Here is a 17,620-nt window from a genome sequence, read left to right on the forward strand (position 1 = left end):
AACCAATTTGAGTTTCTTTTTTATATTTTTCTCATTTCCCAGTCCTAACTCGTGTTTTTAAGCAATTTTCTCTGATGTGGAAAGGGAAGGGAAATTCACAGGAGACATTTTTTTCTTCCTTCAGTCTGCACGAAGAAGATATTTTCTACAAAGAATCCTTGACCAATCAGAATCAGTTAAAAATGATAGTATCTATTTCCATTTTCCAGTAAGCCAGATGTTGCAGAGAAGAAAGCAAGATGGCACTATATGCTATAAAACTGCATCATGAAATTCAGCTGGATTGTTTTTTAATCAGCTGTTTGTTTCAGTTTTCAAGAAGTCCTATACATTTTAATACAAAATGTTTTAATAATACAGAAGTCTGTTCCATTGATTGGAGAGTTATTTAGCAACACTTGTATTGCCTAGCATGGTTGTAATGTTTTTCTACATATAAAATGCTGTGGTGTTATTGTGACTGCAACATTGCCAGTGCTGGTTGACAGGAGAGCTTTTGGATTTTAGATTTTATGACTCAGTTTTTCATATAGAACACTTCAAAAATGAAGTCTGCTTGAGCTGCTCTAAATAATCAGTGATGATCAGTGGTTTTGTATTTTAAAAATATAACTGATGCAAATAAATTAAGCTAACATTGCCTATTCTGCCTTAAACACATAAATGGTGCTTTTAATATAGATAGCATTTCATAATGAATTATGAATAAGTTTTATTCATATCATGTTGATTAGCCTAGATGTTCTATCTGAATTTTCAAGTCAAGTTGTATACATTATGTTAATTTTAAGGATAATTTTGTAAATAATAATAGAAACTATATAATCAAAGACATTTAATATACTGCAACATGAAGTAGTATGTTTTCTGTGGTAGAAAAATAAACATATTCTCTATTTCAGATTTGAAACCTTTCTCCTCAAACTGCAGTTTATTATAGAATTGCACATTGAAAATTCTATTCAAAAAGGGGTGTGGTCAGGTTGGAAAAGTAAACTCAGATAAAAAAGTGGTGAACCCAGGACAACATTTTAAACAGATAAAAAAGCCCTAGCAAAACAAAAAAATGTATACTTAAACCGTCTCAAACTAGCATTACAGTGTTTTGCCAGAAATGTCAGCAATATTATAAAGGTTGGGGTTAATAAAAAAATAGGGAGATCACAGAGTAACACTTCTACTTTATTTAGAAGATAAATTATCAGTATCAGCTTTTTAATATTTAATTAACAGTAAGATCCAGTTTGTATAATGGCTTTATTTTATTTATTTTATTAATCAAACTTATATGGCTACCCATCTCACGTAGAGTGACTGAGCAGCATACCATAATGAAATGTAAAAAGAAATGGTCAATGGTGAATTATCTTCTAGCAATACTGGAGTTAATTATATTTTTGCTTTCAGAAGGACAGATAAGCATGACACTGTCTAATAGAAATACTGAAGTGCTCTGGACAATAAAATAAATTAGAAAGTTGATTAGATAAGAGACTATCACCAGCCCAAGTGGAATGCATGATTCATTCCGCATCTAATAGGCCAGTGATGGCGAACCTTTTAGAGACTGAGTGCCCAAAACCTGGCCCTGCCCCCACTCCACCCCCTGCCCTGCCCCTGCTCCACCCCCACTCGGGCTCCCACCCCGCCTGACCGCAGGTCACGCACCTCCTCCATGGCCCGCCACAGATCGCCCAGGCAGTCCAGCACTGCCATGGTGGCAACACAGTCGGCCCGCGCCCCACAGCATCAACTGCGCGATGGGGCATGAAGGCAGAGTCTTGTCTACGCTGCCTGGCTGCCATGTCCTTGCTGCGCTGCTCCACGTGGGCCACTCTTGGGGGTGACTCTCCTCCAGGGGGGCTGCTGGTGAGGAGGGGGTCGTGGGGGGAGGCGAGGCTGGGGAACGGCACATGTGCCCACAGAGAGGGCTCCAAGTGCCGCCTCTGGCACGCGTGCCATAGGTTCGCCACCAATGTAATAGGCTTTGCAACTGAAGAAATCAATTTTTCTAAGTGATAGAGAACTGCAAATGACGGTATTCATTTACAGTTGATGTGCTATTCCACAAACCAACATTTTTAATACTAGAATTTTAAAGGTTTTAAGTAAAACAACATAATTTTGTTATGCTAGTATTTAGTTTTACATGACATACCCCACATACAATTTATTTTCATTTTTATGCCATTATTTTATTCTTATGTTCAGATACCAAGGTATAAAGGACATCGTAAACAGAAAAGGTGCTTGAACACAACTGAGCAGGTAACATGCATGAGCAGAAGAACCTGGCAAGTGCCTCTGTTTCTAACTTGAATAAAGGAGCAGCTTGCACTAAAAAGTAAATGCAACTGGCTCAATTGCATTTCGGTAAACTAACTCCACCTATATACAGTTGTAACATGTACTTTGAAACACACAATAATCACAATTATGCGAACATTTAATGAACTGTATATAATTAAATTAGGTTGACAGATACTTACGAAGTGCCCATTTGTCTGGCTCCCTAATAACTTAATAAGTTAAGTGTTTCTACATGCTAATGCTTTGTGTCAGGTTTTATGTTTGAATCCTTAACATACATATATTTACATAATTTAATTGGTATTGTTCATAAATGCTGTCAGTTCCTGATTTTTGTAAGCTAATTCATACATGACATTTAGTATGAATAAATGCAGAGAAACCTGGAATAGCTTGAAGCTTTTCCCTAATCTTATTCATAGGTTGGCCTCATAACGACATAGGAAAGCTCCAGTTTGCGGAGGGCCTTGAATGAAGTACATTAGGTAGAGAGCCTTTTCGGTCAGGATTCCCAATAGACTATAGTAGTGGGACAGCATTGATTGCACTTATCAGTAACCATTGGAGAGCTTGGGATAGAGGTGTTGTGTCTGTCTTGAGTCTCTTGGCAACTTCTGATATCACTGATCATGGTAACTTTCTGGACTGTCTCTACAAATTGGGAGGCACTATTTTGTGGTGGTTCTGCTGTTTTCTCTGTGGCTTGTACCAATCAGTTGTAGTGTGGGAAATGATATGCACCCCTAGGTTACCAAGGTACTCGGAGCTCAGGGCTCTGTCCCTTCCTGTTTAACATCAAAGCTGATGGAGAGATCATCAGTACACTGATTGTACCCAGTTACACATGCTGGAGAAGTAGTGCTGTTCAGTTGCTGGCTCTAGGCCTAGAGGCCGTATGGGCCTGATGAGGAAAGTAAGATGGATTGATTGTGGGGCTCTGACTCCCCAGGGTCAGGAGAGCTGATATCTCTGACTCTGGATGGGATAACACTCACTCAGAAAGATCTGGTGTGCAATTTGGGTTGTTTTTCTTCTGCTGTTTGGGTGTTTTTATAATTGTATTGTATCTTTCTCTGATGTCTCATCCCTTATAAAAAGCTATTGTTATTAATGATATAAAAAGTGCTCAAATGCCCAATCTGCAAAATGTAGCTTATAGATATTTTTGCAGGTAGTAGCTATCAGGGATTGTGTATCAGGATTATTTCGTTCTTCATCACCCATGGAAGGTAAGGTTAAGTGTTACTTGCTCTTACCAATAACGTGAAAGATAGTATCAAAACTAGGCTTATATCTTGAAAGATGGACCTGTAATACAAACTTTTTCCTACGGTTAGTGGAGTTAGGCTATTCACTGAAGCTCAGGAAGAGAATGATGGTGATTAACCTGCTCTAATCCTTGCTTCAAAAATGTTTATAATACCATCTCCTTAAGACCATAAAACAAAACATACTACTTTCTTATTTATCCAATCAATCCCTTGCATCTAGATGTGAGCCAAGGAAATGGAAACAGTTGGTTAACTGAATCTCCTGCTGTTCCTGTTCTCAGATGTTAAAATTAACATCCATCCAACAATTCCCTTTTTACCCCCTATTTACAACCCTGTAATCGCCTGATTTGGGGTAGAGTTGAGGTGGCTGGATGGAGCTGAAACATCCATCCAATAAATGGACCTGGCCATTTTTCACAACAGGTAGTCCTTGACTTACGATCATTTGTTTAATGACTGTTTGAAATTATAATGGCACTGAAAAAAGTGACATAACTGGTCCTTGCAATTATGACCATTGCAGCATCCCCACAGCCACATTATTAAACTTTAGACACTTGGCCACTGGTATAGATTTATGACAGTTACAAAATCCTGGGGTCACATGATTGTCATTGGTGACTTCCCCAGCTGGCTTCTGACAAGCAAATCAATGGAGGAAGCCTGATTCACCTAACAACATGTGATTCACTTAATGACCACTGTGATTCACAGGAAAAATCTTAAAATTGGTGCTTCACTTAACAACCACCTTGTCTAGCAATAAAAATCCCAGTCCCAATTGTGATCGAAAGTCAAGGCTATCAGTAAATGAAGAATCTTAGTTATGGTGGATGTGTATCATTTTATATGACAAAATTATGTTACCAGTATCCCAAAGATGCTTTTTTTCACAAGGCAACTGGACTGTCCAGTTGAAAAAAGGTGAAAAAAGCATCTTTGGGATAACTATGACCTGGATGACTGAGGATCTCCATAGACATATATTACCAGTAATAATTTTTTCACTGGGAAATTTAAAATATAACAAAAATCTCTTTTTGTTGCTTGCTCCGCCTTCACTCTCTTTCCACCTTTTAGAAAAGCAGCAGGAAGTAAAACCCAGAAATATTGCAAAAGGTGTTAAGAATGAGATGTGATATGAAACTACACAAGTGTCTTTCCCAAAGTTGCTTTTCCAAAAGACAATTGGACTTACTTGTTTTTTTTTCCTTCGAAAACATTTCACTTCTCACCCAAGAAGTAGATGGGAAGCGAAATATTTTCAAAGGAAAAAACCCAAGAAAGTCCAAGTTGTCTTTTGGAAAAGGACCTTTGGGACAACCATGACCTGCATGATTGAGAATCTCCATAGACACAAGTGTCTTTCCTTCTTCCTGATCCATTAAAGATGACTTATTCTTCCTTAACAGAAGAAATAGACAAGTTGCAAATTCTTGCCGCAACTCAGTTTGGTCTAGACCAGGGGTAGACAACCTTGGCTCTTTTATGACTCGTGGACTTCAACTCCCAGAATTCCTGAGTCATAAAAGAGCCAAGATTGCCTACCCCTGGTCTAGACTTTGATGATATTTTATTTTCAGCCAAACTGGTTGATAACTGGTTTAAAAAATGTTTTAAAAAAATTCATTGACAGTGGATTATTTTTGTGTGAATGTATCTTCAGCAGAACTAATTAAATAAGATACTCTGGTTTTATTTTCTGGGCAGTTAGTTGAGATTTCAATGCCCTGTCATTTGTTTACTCCTTCTTTAATGCCAAAAATAATTGATTATTGAACCAACAAAGTATTCTTTTTAGTAGATGGTTTTGAATTACTTTCTTTGTATAAAATATATAATTTATATTAAATATACGTTTTTATCTATATTATTGATATAGCATGTTGGTGAGCTTGTTATTCAAAGTTGAATGCATTTAGGGGAGAAAAATAATTGTTCCTGGCTCATGATAGGGTGGAACTACATGTTACATATAATTGCATTTTTATACGCCATACCTATTACATAGAATAAATACGTTTTAGCATTGAACTTGCAATTTGAAGGAGACATTTCTTATCTTTTTCTATTGTGATTTTTAGTATAATAAAAATATTGCTGTTTATACTTCTATAAGTTGGAAACATTGATATATTTAGCAGATATATGATTATGGATTTTATTTTTAATTTATTTATTATTTATTTATACTTTCCATATTTGTAATCATGCCACTTTCACACAATTCTTGATGATTTATAAAGTTAGTATTTCCCTCTTTTTTCCCTACAGCAATTTACATATTTAAGATGTTGAATGTGGCAATTTAACTATGAAGATATGATAACTTGTAGAAATAATTGAACATGGTGTTTAGTGCTTCTGTGCTTGACTATAGTCAAGTAATAATTTTACATCTTGGTATTCTTGAGCAAAAAATAGGGAATGTATTAAAGTATTTTTTTTCTAATTTCTAATATCCTTTGCAAAGAAAAAATAAGACCATGGCTATTTTTTTTAAGTTTAAATCTTTTTAAGGTTATTTATTGGTCTTGTTTATGAAGTGGTTATGTGGCAATGGGTGGTTTTTGGTTTTTGCCTTATCTAGAAATAATTTTTTCTGTTCAGCATATTCAGACCCTTCAGGATTCAAAGTAGAATTGTACATTTTACAACATCATGTTTACCACTGAAGTATCACAGTGGAAAAATATTAACAAGGGAGTAGGAAAGAATATTTAATCTTGTCTACTTTTTATTCTTGTATTACTAATTTGGTTTTTTATTTTATATGTCAATTTGTTTAGCATTACATATTGCTGTTTAAGTTCATTGAGGGAGTATTGGGTACCTTAATAATAGCAATAAATAGAAAACGTTTTAATTTTACAAGACTCTGGAATTGGGATCTCTTCTTACAGCTTCATTATATTGCAGCATATATATGCAAAGAGGCTATTAATATGACACACTAGTCACAATACTGTAATCATATAAATTATTGATCTATTGTTAGTTTTGTGTTCTTCCATTATCAAAAAATTGTAAACAATTCAAAGGAAACAGATTATGTGGCATTATTTAAGAGAATGTGTAATTTCTTTAAGGTTGTTGAAACCAGTCATAGTGATACAAGCATTTTGTCTGGAGAAGCAAAGAGCAAAGGCAGCATTCACTTCTTACCAAATGAAATAAAAGTAATTTCTGAACCAAACAAAGAAATAGATACCAAAGAAAAAAATAATCTAGCAACAGAAGAGGATACAGAGGGTGATTCTTTCTTTGATGATCCATTACCAAAACCAGAACAATCATATGGTTGGTAAGTTAAATACACTGATCTAACGTATTTATTAGAGTATTTTTATATTAAAGATGCTGTATTTACTTTTACAGTAAATAAAGGATAGGCTTTAGAAGCTTTTCTTTTGCACAAAACAAATGATGAGTAGTTTGTTTTACTGCCTATTTTGCACTGCAAAATCTTTTCTTAAATTCTCCAACTTTTAGATTATACTGCTAAAACCTTTCTAATGTTTTCCTGCAAGAATAAAATACTGAACACAATTTTTTTAAACAAATAGAAAATATACCTTCTATTTGCAGTAGAATCTTTTGCCATTGAAATATTTACATTATATAATGGAAATACATTTGACCATAGTGAAGCCATAATTTCTTCATACATTGGTCTCCAGGAGCTGACAATGCCACAAGATTAGTGTTCCAGCTTGGGGGATCCTGTAATAAGCTCTATACTTGCAAGGCATCTTCTGAATATGTTATACGGGTTGTCCTTGATTTAGGACAATTTCTTAAGGTGACTGTACAAAGTTATGGCAGTGCTGAAAAAAGTAACTTATGATCAGTCCTTACACTTAAGACTGTCAGAGCATCCCAGTGTCATATGATCATGATCCAGGCACTTGGCAACTGGCTCACACTTACAACACTTGTAGCAAACTGCAGTCAAATGATCACCATTTGCAAACTTCCCAGCTGGCTTCTGACAAATAAAAAGGGAAGCTGGCAGGAAAGGTCATAAATCTTGCTTAATGACCACACTGCTTAACAATGAATTTGCCAGTCCAAATTGTGGTTGTAAGTCAGGGACTACCTGTATATAAACCTATTTAAATTCTTCTAAAAATTTAGTTTGGCACTAGGAACAGCTGTCTACATGGTGTAAAATATATGTTCAGAGTGATAAACTATGAAAAGTGCTTCAGCCTTTTCATACACTAACATTGTCCTCTCATTTTGCAGTCTTATTGTATATATGTGGATTTTTCAATTTCAGCTAAAAATTGTAACAGTCAAAAAAGGCTGTTAATGAAACATTTTTTATAAGTTTAGAGAATTAATCTGTCTATAAACTCAAAATTGCCTTCTGTGTTAAGAAAATTTTTAACTAAATCCAGAATTCTAACTTAGTTGTATACAGGCTATATTACAATGTAATCTCTTTTTTCATGAAACTATTGATGTTGGTGATCAGTAAAATTCTGAAACATAAATGTTTTAAAGAATCTTCCTATAAGTGAAAGCAGTAGAAATCTGAGATTAAATAAGCAATCAATACAGAACTTTGCATTCCACACTTTGTAGCAGAAATCATTATTCATTTTGTTAGTTGCCATATTTTATTAATAAGTGAATGGTAAAGTAGTTGGAAGATGACTGCTTTTCCCACCTCTTTTTATTAAAGGAAAAACGATTACAACAAAGCAACAAATGTTGCATCTCTATCTGATTCATTACCCGTAAAGAGTGGGCTGAATTCTTTGAGTGGAGTACCTCCATTAAAGGAGTCTGACAGTAAGTATTTACATAGCTATCTTGGCTATACTGGACAGAATGTAATGGGAATTGGCAGTCCCGTATCCTAAATTTCGTGGTTAGCTTGTGTTATACGATCAGATGTCTAATCCATGTGTTATTCCTATTGTATAAGGAAAGTGAGAGAATGGGATACACATTGCCTGTGATAGCTAATGCATTGCAGAAATACAGAACTGATAGTTGGCAACAAGATTTAATTGTTTAATTGCTGAACTGAAGTAGCTTTCCTCCAAAAGCCAGGTTAAATATTAAAAATGTACCATTTGTCCTTTAGATGTACCCAAAGACATAAGAGTAGATTTTGACTTACGCATTAGAATTCCTTCTTCTTCCGCATTCCCACTACATACTTCCCTTCCAAAACCAATTTCAGAAAACGCTACATTTACTATATAAGTAACTTGGCGGGGCTGTTCTATGAGTGGAGTAGGGATGGATAGTTTAAACTCAGTTGCCAAATCAATCTTAAGCAAGCAGGTACATGCCACCAGTCAGAAGAGCTCTATCCATTCACACATAAACTCTTTTTCACGTGTCTTTGTACACGTAAAATGTCCCTTTTCTAGGCCAGGTTTTTCAGATTGCATTCTGCAGATCCTTAGGGTTCTATGAGAAGTTGATGAGATTCTCTGAGAAACTTAAGGAGAAAAAAGTTCACTCAAATGCAGCTCTATCATTAGTGCTTTGCCTTGATTAAAGGTTCCAGGTTCTATAGCCTGAAAACGTTTGAAAAGTCCTCTTGTAGGTTTCCCTTTTCTACTACTACAGCTCTCTACACCCAAACAGTGCAGGTGGTAAAGAGCAAGCAAAGATCACTTTATCCAATTTGGACAATTCCCTTTGTTTAAAAAGATTCACAAATCTTTTTGGGAATAGATTTTTTACAAATGTAGAGAAAAGGAAAGTAAAAGATAGATTTCTGTACCCAATACTAGTCATAATAGCAATCTAGCAACCTAAAATAGGATTTGATATTAATAATGTTTTCAAACTCTTACTTTAACAGGCTTTATGTAAAGTGCAAACACCATTTTAATCTGACTAATTCTATTTTATAGATGCAAATTCAATTTTGAAAGATGTAAAGATGGTGAATTCTAAACTTGGATCACTTGAACTGGGCAAGTAGCTTATCTGCAGAAGCAGAGTTAAAATTTGTATATGTAGTTGCAGAATGGTTTTTCTAGGAATTAATATGGTTTGCCTTTACAGGTAGTCCTCGACTTACTACTGTAACGGAGCCTGCTCATTAAAGTTGTTAAATAATGATCTTCATAAAATGGGTCATCATGTGACTGAGTTGATTTTATTATCTTTTTTGAAGTGGTTATTAAGCTGTTAAGTGAATCTGCGGGTGTTAAGTGACTGCTGCAGTTGTTAAGCCAAGCCATTATTTTCTATGGGGCATTTTTGCCAAAAACGGGAAGTAAATTCTGTGTTTTGGCAAAAATGTCATAAATTATAGTCATATGGGATATTGCAACTGGCTGTAAATGCGGGCCAATGCAATCACGTGACTGCGGGAGGGCAGCCATCAGAACTTCAGAATCAGGTCATAAGTATCTTCTGGGAGTCCATTGCAACTTTGAATGGTTGCTAAGCAACTGGTTATAAGTCAAGGATTACCTGTAAGCAGTATACATTGAGCATGTGTTATTCTTAAACTTCACTTTTTTCTCAAAAAATACTTGCATTTTATAATAATATATATTAAAATATTAAATGTATATGCTGCCTGACTCTCAGTGACTGAGCAGTTTACAATTGTTAAAAACATTTGAAAACAAAGAACAGTACTAACAAAAAAAAGAACAAAGATGGTGGAAAAAAAACCCTGCAGAGCAACAAAGAAAAAGTGAAAAGGGGTGTCCATCACCCTCCACCCAAACCTGGCCAAAGAGCCATGTCTTCAAGCCCCATTAGCTGTCGATGTTGGTGTCAAATATAGTGAAAGGCACAACTTCAGCTCTTCTAATTCTTTATTTAATTGTTTACAAACAGGAGAGGAAGATGAATATGTTGATGATTTTAACAGGTAAGAGAAAAATATTAAAATTCTTAGACTATTAATTTTCAGGAAGATGGATATTTATCTAAGTTTGTTAAAAGGTAGAAATATCCAACAGTATCATACAGTGTAAGAGCTGGAAGTGTCCTTGAAGAGCATTTAACTCAATTCCCTACTACAGAAATCACTCTACAGTATTCACATCCAACCTTGGTTGAAACAGCTCCAGTGAAGGATTGTCCTTACCTCCCGAGGCACTGGTGGCCCAGTTTATCTTGTGACCCACTAGACATCCAGACACTTTTGTATGGTCTCTTTCCACTCTACCTGCTGCCTCCAATCCTATACTTAATTTTCTGATGTTTTCTACCCAAATGTAAAACTTTTGTTTCTTGAAATTTATCTTTCTGGATTTTGCCTTTGTTCCAACTTATTAAAGTCCTCCTGAATCTTGATCTTAGACCAGTCCTCTTAATAAGACTGCTTTTCTCTTATCTTTGATTCATATGCAGATTTGATCATCATTTTTATAAATGTTACTTGGCCACAATAGAAAGTGGGAAAGAAGTCCATAGCTTCAAATGAAAATGAAAACTCTCATGAGATAGAATCCGAGATAATGTGTTGAGCAGAGCAAAGCAAAAATGTAACTTCAGTCAAGGAAGGCGTTGGAGTAAGATGTGATATATTCAAAAGAGAAGTGTACATATAAGATAGAATCTCACATTCCTCAGATGCTGGAAGCTCCTTCCTTTGTAAAGGCAACAGAACAATTCCCCAGATGATTCCACCAAATGCATAGCATCATTCGAGGATGGGTCTATACTGAAGACACTTCCTAGGAGGACCTTCCCAGCTTATACTCTACAGTAGAGATATTCTGTTTGTAATTTCACATACTTCTAATTAAGCTTACATTGCTTATATTTTCTTGCCTGTTGTTGTTGTTGTTGTTAATTGCGAAGTCGTGTCCAACCCATCGCGACCCCATGGACAACGTTCCTCCAGGTCTTCCTGTCGTCTACCATCTTCTGGAGACCATTTAAGTTCACACCTACTGCTTCAGTGACTCCATCCAGCCATCTCATTCTTTGTCGTCCCCTTCTTCTATTGCCCTCAATCTTTCCCAGCATTAGGCCCTTCTCCAGTGAGTCCTTCCTTCTCATTAGGTGGCCAAAGTATTTGAGTTTCAACTTCAGGATCTGGCCTTCTAAAGAGCAGTCGGGGTTGATCTCTTCTAGGACTGACCGGTTTGAACGTCTTGCAGTCCAAGGGACTCGCAGGAGTCTTCTCCAGCACCATAGTTCAAAGGCCTCAATTCTTTTGCGCTCAGCCTTTCTTATGGTCCAACTTTCACAGCCATACATTGCAACTGGGAAAACCATGGCCTGGACTATACGCACTTTTGTTGGCAGGGTGATGTCTCTGCTTTTTAGTATGTTGTCTAGATTTGCCATAGCTTTCCTCCCCAGGAGCAAGCGATTTTTTTGCCTAGTAATTATCAAAAGTGTTATGTGAAACAGAACCTCTTATTTATCTGGTCCTTCCAGGCTTACCATGACTGAGTACTTCCAAAGGAAAGAGATCACTTGAGCTAAACTGAATGGGAAAACAGTTAATTAAAAGAAGCAGCTGGAAGGAAAGCTTCCTTTTAGAAATCTAAGCTCTTATTTGCTTATGCTGTGGAGAGGAATACAAAACAGAGATCGTATTTTTTTTTTCAGGAAGACCCAGTACTCACTCAAATCTCTTCATTGTTATAATTATTTTCTGCAGTAGCACTATTTAATTCACTCTAAAGGGGCTTTGCAATTTAAAAAGTGGTATTGGAAAATTTGTATACGCCATAGGTTTTATACCTAATATTTTAAATGTTTTGTAAAATAAGTTTGGCTGCTTTTATAAATTTTTTGATATCTGGCAGTTCGCCATCATTAACTGTAAAGTCAATTGACATTGCATCTACTTAAATGCTTAGATGAGTTCTTAGGAGCAAGCTACTTGTAAATCAATATCAAATTAGATTTGGTGCCAAGTTATGGACTTTATTTAAACTAGTCTATGTATCATTTTATATGCACAATATTCTATGTAGGAATAAATCCTTTATGTTACATTTCATTGCACAGGTACTAAATAATCATTTCAAAAGGAAATCAGGGTTTATGTTACTTTGTAATAAATTCTTCTGGCATTTTATATTTCTGGATTACAGATTTTTCTTGCAGAGATTTCAAAATAAAGAATAGATGGGACTAAATAGTTCCCCCCCCATGTTTATTGTAGTGTTATAAATCATGATATATTGTACTGTTTCAATGCAAATTTCAGTGTAGTAATATTTATGTAACATGTTTAAATATTATGAATATTTAATTTCCATATTTTAACTTTTTCTTTTGTTAGCACCAGTCATCGGTCAGAGAAAAGTGAAGCCAGCATTGGTGAAGAAATAGATGATATTTCTATGGAATTAGAAGATTTCATTACTAATGAAAAAGTATGATTTATTTTAACACTCTTAATTGGGGTTGATGATATATCTAGTATATAGCAAAATAAACCATTACTGGGAAAGGAATTAATATCACAAATTGAAATGTTTATATAGATACTGCTTTTGATCCAGAACTGTTGCCAATAAAATATAATTGAGCTGGCTATAGAGTATCAGCAGATCTCAATATACGTTTTAACACAATAATAATAAAGGTTTGAATAGGTTGAGATAATCATGTGATAAAGAAAAGGGAAGGAAGATGTAATTTTCTAGTTGAGAATATTACCCCAAGATAAGCGAACAAGTCCCATACCTGTTTATGCAGGTCCCTGATTTGTACAAAAATAGGAATTGCACAAATATTGTTACAAATGCATATAGACTGTTTGTGTAACATTTCCCACTAGTGCAAGCAGCACTAAATAATCCAAAACTCAAAGATTAATGTGATGCATAGGTCTAGGATCCTAGCTGATTTTACTTCTTTCAGTCCACAATTTATAAGCAAAAAACAAATCCTCATTTATGATTTTAAATGTAATAACTCAGCTGAGAACACCACCATACATTTTTCATCTTTGATTAGTGTAACTGTTGGCATCAGTGGGAAGAGCCAGAGAAGGGAACACAATACATGCACTGTTTTTCACAGTGATCTATACAAGTAACAAAATGAGGGATAGGCGGAAGGGTGATGAGAACAATGTCCATGAGAGTAGCTCATCTGGATACTCTAAATATATTACATGAAAAGTGAGAACTGCTGCTTTAGAAGAGATGGGAAGGTGCAGGACAAACACAAATTTTAGTCATACTTCTTCCATCGACAAAGTAGGAAAAGGCTGCACTGAAAAACCCAGATACATCACTGGGTTTAAAAAACCCTTCAAATAAATGGATTCCACTGCAGACTTTTAGATGATATGGCCATAAGTAACAGTATTTCATTATGTGATTAACTAAGCCCCAGATTCCTGAATATGATATTTGAAGAGGTTGATGGCCAGATATTCAAGATATGCAAGGTACTATAAACTTATCTGATGAATAGCAATAGCGCTTAGACTTATATACCACTCTATAGTACTTTACAGCACTCTCTGAGCAGTTTACAATGTCATAATATTGCTCCCTCATTTACCTACCTCGGGAAGATGGAAGGCTGAGCCAAACTTGAGACGATAAGGATTAAACTCCTGGCTGTGGGCAGAGTTAGCCTGCAATACTGCATTCTAACCATTGCACCACAATGGCTCCTAATAGGCATGAGCATTTTAGTTTACTTTATTTCTGGCTTCCAAAACAAAATTAAGCCTAATCTAAAACTTTGAATCAAGTTTGGATTATGCCACATTGTGAACAGGAACTTTTCTTCAAAAGTTTTATAGGTTTTATACTGCATGTTTCCTAAAGTCTTTTCTTCAAAAGTTTTATAGGTTTTATACTGCATGTTTCCTAAAGTCTCTGAATTGAGTTATGCTGATAGTGCCTTTTTTTTTTTAAAAAAAGGAAAGTAATATATTTAACAATTATAAAATACACTAGCCTGAATTTTAAGATTAGTTGATTTTTCCCCATTTCTTTTTCTTCCTAGCTTGAAGACCTCACACAAGATTTCACTGTTTCTCAGTTAAGCGTTGAAGCAGATTACCTAGAAGATGTTGCATGAATAGAGAGCAGAAATCTTAAATGGTGGGACTGTCGACCTTTGTAGACTGTATTTTAAGACAATCAATCTTCTGAAATATCCCCTCACAAATTGTGCCTTTTATTTCAAGAGAAAAAAATAAAACAACCCAACAAAGCTGGAGAGGGGGAAGATTTTAAGCTCGCAAAGAATGGAGTTTAATACTGCTAACTAGTTCAACTAAGGTAGAAGTTAGGTCCCAGAGAGACGTCTGTTGCAGGCGACAGACACGCCACCATTTGATTTATAAACATTCGTAAGAGAAGAAATTGATAACGCATATGAAGAATGGCAGATGTGGTTTAATGTTATGGCAACTATCTAGTTTTTTTTAGCTGAAGAAACTAAGAAAATTCAGCAGAGTTGCTATTTTGTTGACTCAGTTATCAGTTTTCAGTATAATTTATCTTTTAGCTACTGAAGTTATTTTAGTTGACAGGGCATAATTGACAAGAGTCTCAAAATGGCAATAGAATACCTAACTTGAGGTATATTACATATTAGTTCTGAATTATGAATCCCTCAGGATTTCTAGCAAGTTGACCTTTTTTGCAGCTTTTGAGTGTTTAGTTCTGTGTGGCCAAGATTGCTAAGTACTTCTGAATATTGCCGCTGAAATATGAGCCTTAACTTTAAACCTATTTTTATATATATATTAAAACATTGTTACCATTTTGTTTAATTTAATGAAAATTATAAATGATCATTAGCATGTTTTTTTCTTTGAAACACAAGTGAATGCAAAATAAAAATATTTCCAAAAAACACTTTAAAAGTTCTGTGATAAGAATCCTTTATTTAAAATAATGCTGTTTGTGATCCATGTTTTTTACTGGAGGATATGAACCTAGTTTAGCCTGCTTCTAGGCACCTTAATTTATAAAACTACCTTAAGTAGTCTGAATTTCAGTATATTTTATATACATATACATACACACACACACACACTATATATATATATATATATATATATATATATATATATATATATATATATATATATATATATATATATATATATATAATGTCATGCTTATGATTAAATGCATATGGAAATACAATGTTTACACATAGGTTTTGTTTAAGGGTTTTAATTGACACTCAGCAATATATTACGTATGATATAGTCATATTAAACCTTGACCATTTTCTTCAGCATCTTAGTGCATCTTAATAAAAATTGTCAATTTTCTTTCTAAGTAAATTTTTTGGAATTAAAATTATCCCAATTAGTATTAGTAAACTGAAATTGGTTGTGATTTGCAGTTTATTTTTAAGATTGCCCTTCACCAGTCTGTTGTTTGTTAGGCCATTAATACCTGTAATTCATATGAATTATACCCAAGCAGTTGAGGAAGGTATCAATAGAAAATGCTGCTTTGGTTTCAGTTTGTGTTCTACTTGTTGAATATGTTTAATAACAGTGATTCCTTTCCATACAAGCTGGTGTGGAAACATTGTGAAAATCTAAAATTTGGGGCTCCCTCCCCAAATTTTTTAATTATTTTTGGTATGGCATCGTACTTCCCATGTGCTCCAGGCAACATGATGGGAATGAAGTGTCACAGAAGTTGTGATCCAAGCTAGAGAGTACTAAAGTTGTGTTGTACTACATCAATTAATCTGATAAAAAGTCCTATTGAGTTTAGTGGGACTTATTTTGAGTACTGTACACAACACAGGATTGCATCTCAGAAATGTAGCTTATTTGGGGCTTAAATGAACTGCCTTGGAAAATGATATCCTGTCATATGCAAAGTGACCTATTTCTTATCTACTGCACTGGCTTAACAGATTGACAAGATGACAAGATTCTGCAAGAGATAAATTCTGATGACTGATGGGATTTTACAACCAAATAACTAAATGTGAAGATATTTTCAGAACGTATAAAAAGGCAATATGTACTGGAAGCCCATTCCTCCTGGAGGAAGTAGGAAATCAATTTTCTGACTACAATAATTATTTTCTAATAGCTATTTCTCATTTTAAGAAAAATAACCAACACTTGATAACATATGGTAGACATTTTTCCATACCAATTATTACTTTATTCTTGTCATAGCAAAATGAAACTTGCTAAAGGCCCCCAGTTTTTGCAACTAGGATAAGTACTAGGTTAGAAAAGACACTAACAACAGATAAGAAACTGAGCTGTCTTATGCATAAGGAATGAATGTAAGTACCACCTGGCTGTTTGTTACACATTGTTGGCTAAGATTATGGGGAAATAATTGAATGTTAATATTTTTCTGCTCCAGCAACTTCATTTTGAAGGACAAGATCCTTTTTTGAGATTCTTTGCTAATGTCAGGTTTTAATCTTCATGACACGAATTCAACTATTCCGGGCTATCTTTTTGCAGTTTTCTCAATTAGCAGGAGTTTCTACAAATATGTCTGCTAATGCTAGAATTGTAAATAAACTGTGATTAATAGTTTATGTACCTGGAGGAAGTTTAAACATACAAAAGAGTCATCTACCTTGCTTGTTGTATTTTCACTGAACCTCAGATGATTCACATTAAAAATATAACATTAGGGGGAAATGTGGCCTTTTCAGATAAGCATAGTGATTATCTGAACTACTATGTTTACAAGAGAAAGGAAGGTCACACAGGTGCTCCTTTCCCTGCTGCAACAGCAGCCCAAAAGGGCTCAGGAAACAAGAACCAGCCAAGGCTGTTGCAGGCCCTGTGCTGGTACATAATTTGGCACACCTCACTTCTGACAGTTTTAGTGGTAACACTAAGCTCGGGGGCCCAAGGAATGCACAAAGGTGAATATGAGGCTTCTTCAACTACAGCTTTCTAGATGACTCCATAGACGTAACCCTGTGGTTTTCTTGTCAACAATATAGAACAGTGGTGGCGAACCTATGGCACATGTGCCAGAGGCGGCATTCAGAGCCCTCTCTCTTGGCACACGCACCACCGCCACCAGCAGCAGGTTCATCAGGCTGCCACCGCCACTCGGAGTAGAAGCCCCACTCAGCACAAAGGCGAAGCAGCCAACTAA

The 17,620-nt window shown here is 35.3% G+C and overlaps 1 protein-coding gene across 2 annotated transcripts in view; it reads left to right on the forward strand.

Moving 5' to 3' along the window:
* Window positions 1-15,363, forward strand: part of CEP43 (centrosomal protein 43) — a 31,272-nt gene extending 15,909 nt beyond the window's left edge. Inside the window, exons 7-13 of one of the 2 annotated variants that reach the window (XM_039343787.1) lie at window positions 2,212-2,268; window positions 6,674-6,888; window positions 8,275-8,384; window positions 9,467-9,529; window positions 10,410-10,443; window positions 12,823-12,916; window positions 14,511-15,363. In XM_039343787.1, the coding sequence (XP_039199721.1) occupies window positions 2,212-2,268; window positions 6,674-6,888; window positions 8,275-8,384; window positions 9,467-9,529; window positions 10,410-10,443; window positions 12,823-12,916; window positions 14,511-14,585 (648 nt within the window). In that variant the 3' untranslated portion in view covers window positions 14,586-15,363. The remainder of the gene's footprint in view (window positions 1-2,211; window positions 2,269-6,673; window positions 6,889-8,274; window positions 8,385-9,466; window positions 9,530-10,409; window positions 10,444-12,822; window positions 12,917-14,510) is intronic. The other variant, XM_039343788.1, reaches the window with a different exon arrangement.
* The last annotated feature ends 2,257 nt before the right edge of the window (window positions 15,364-17,620 follow it).

Source organism: Crotalus tigris, unplaced genomic scaffold, assembly GCF_016545835.1.
Source record: "Crotalus tigris isolate CLP2741 ecotype Arizona unplaced genomic scaffold, ASM1654583v1 scf7180000017872.366306, whole genome shotgun sequence".
NCBI classification, from domain to species: Eukaryota; Metazoa; Chordata; class Lepidosauria; order Squamata; family Viperidae; genus Crotalus; species Crotalus tigris.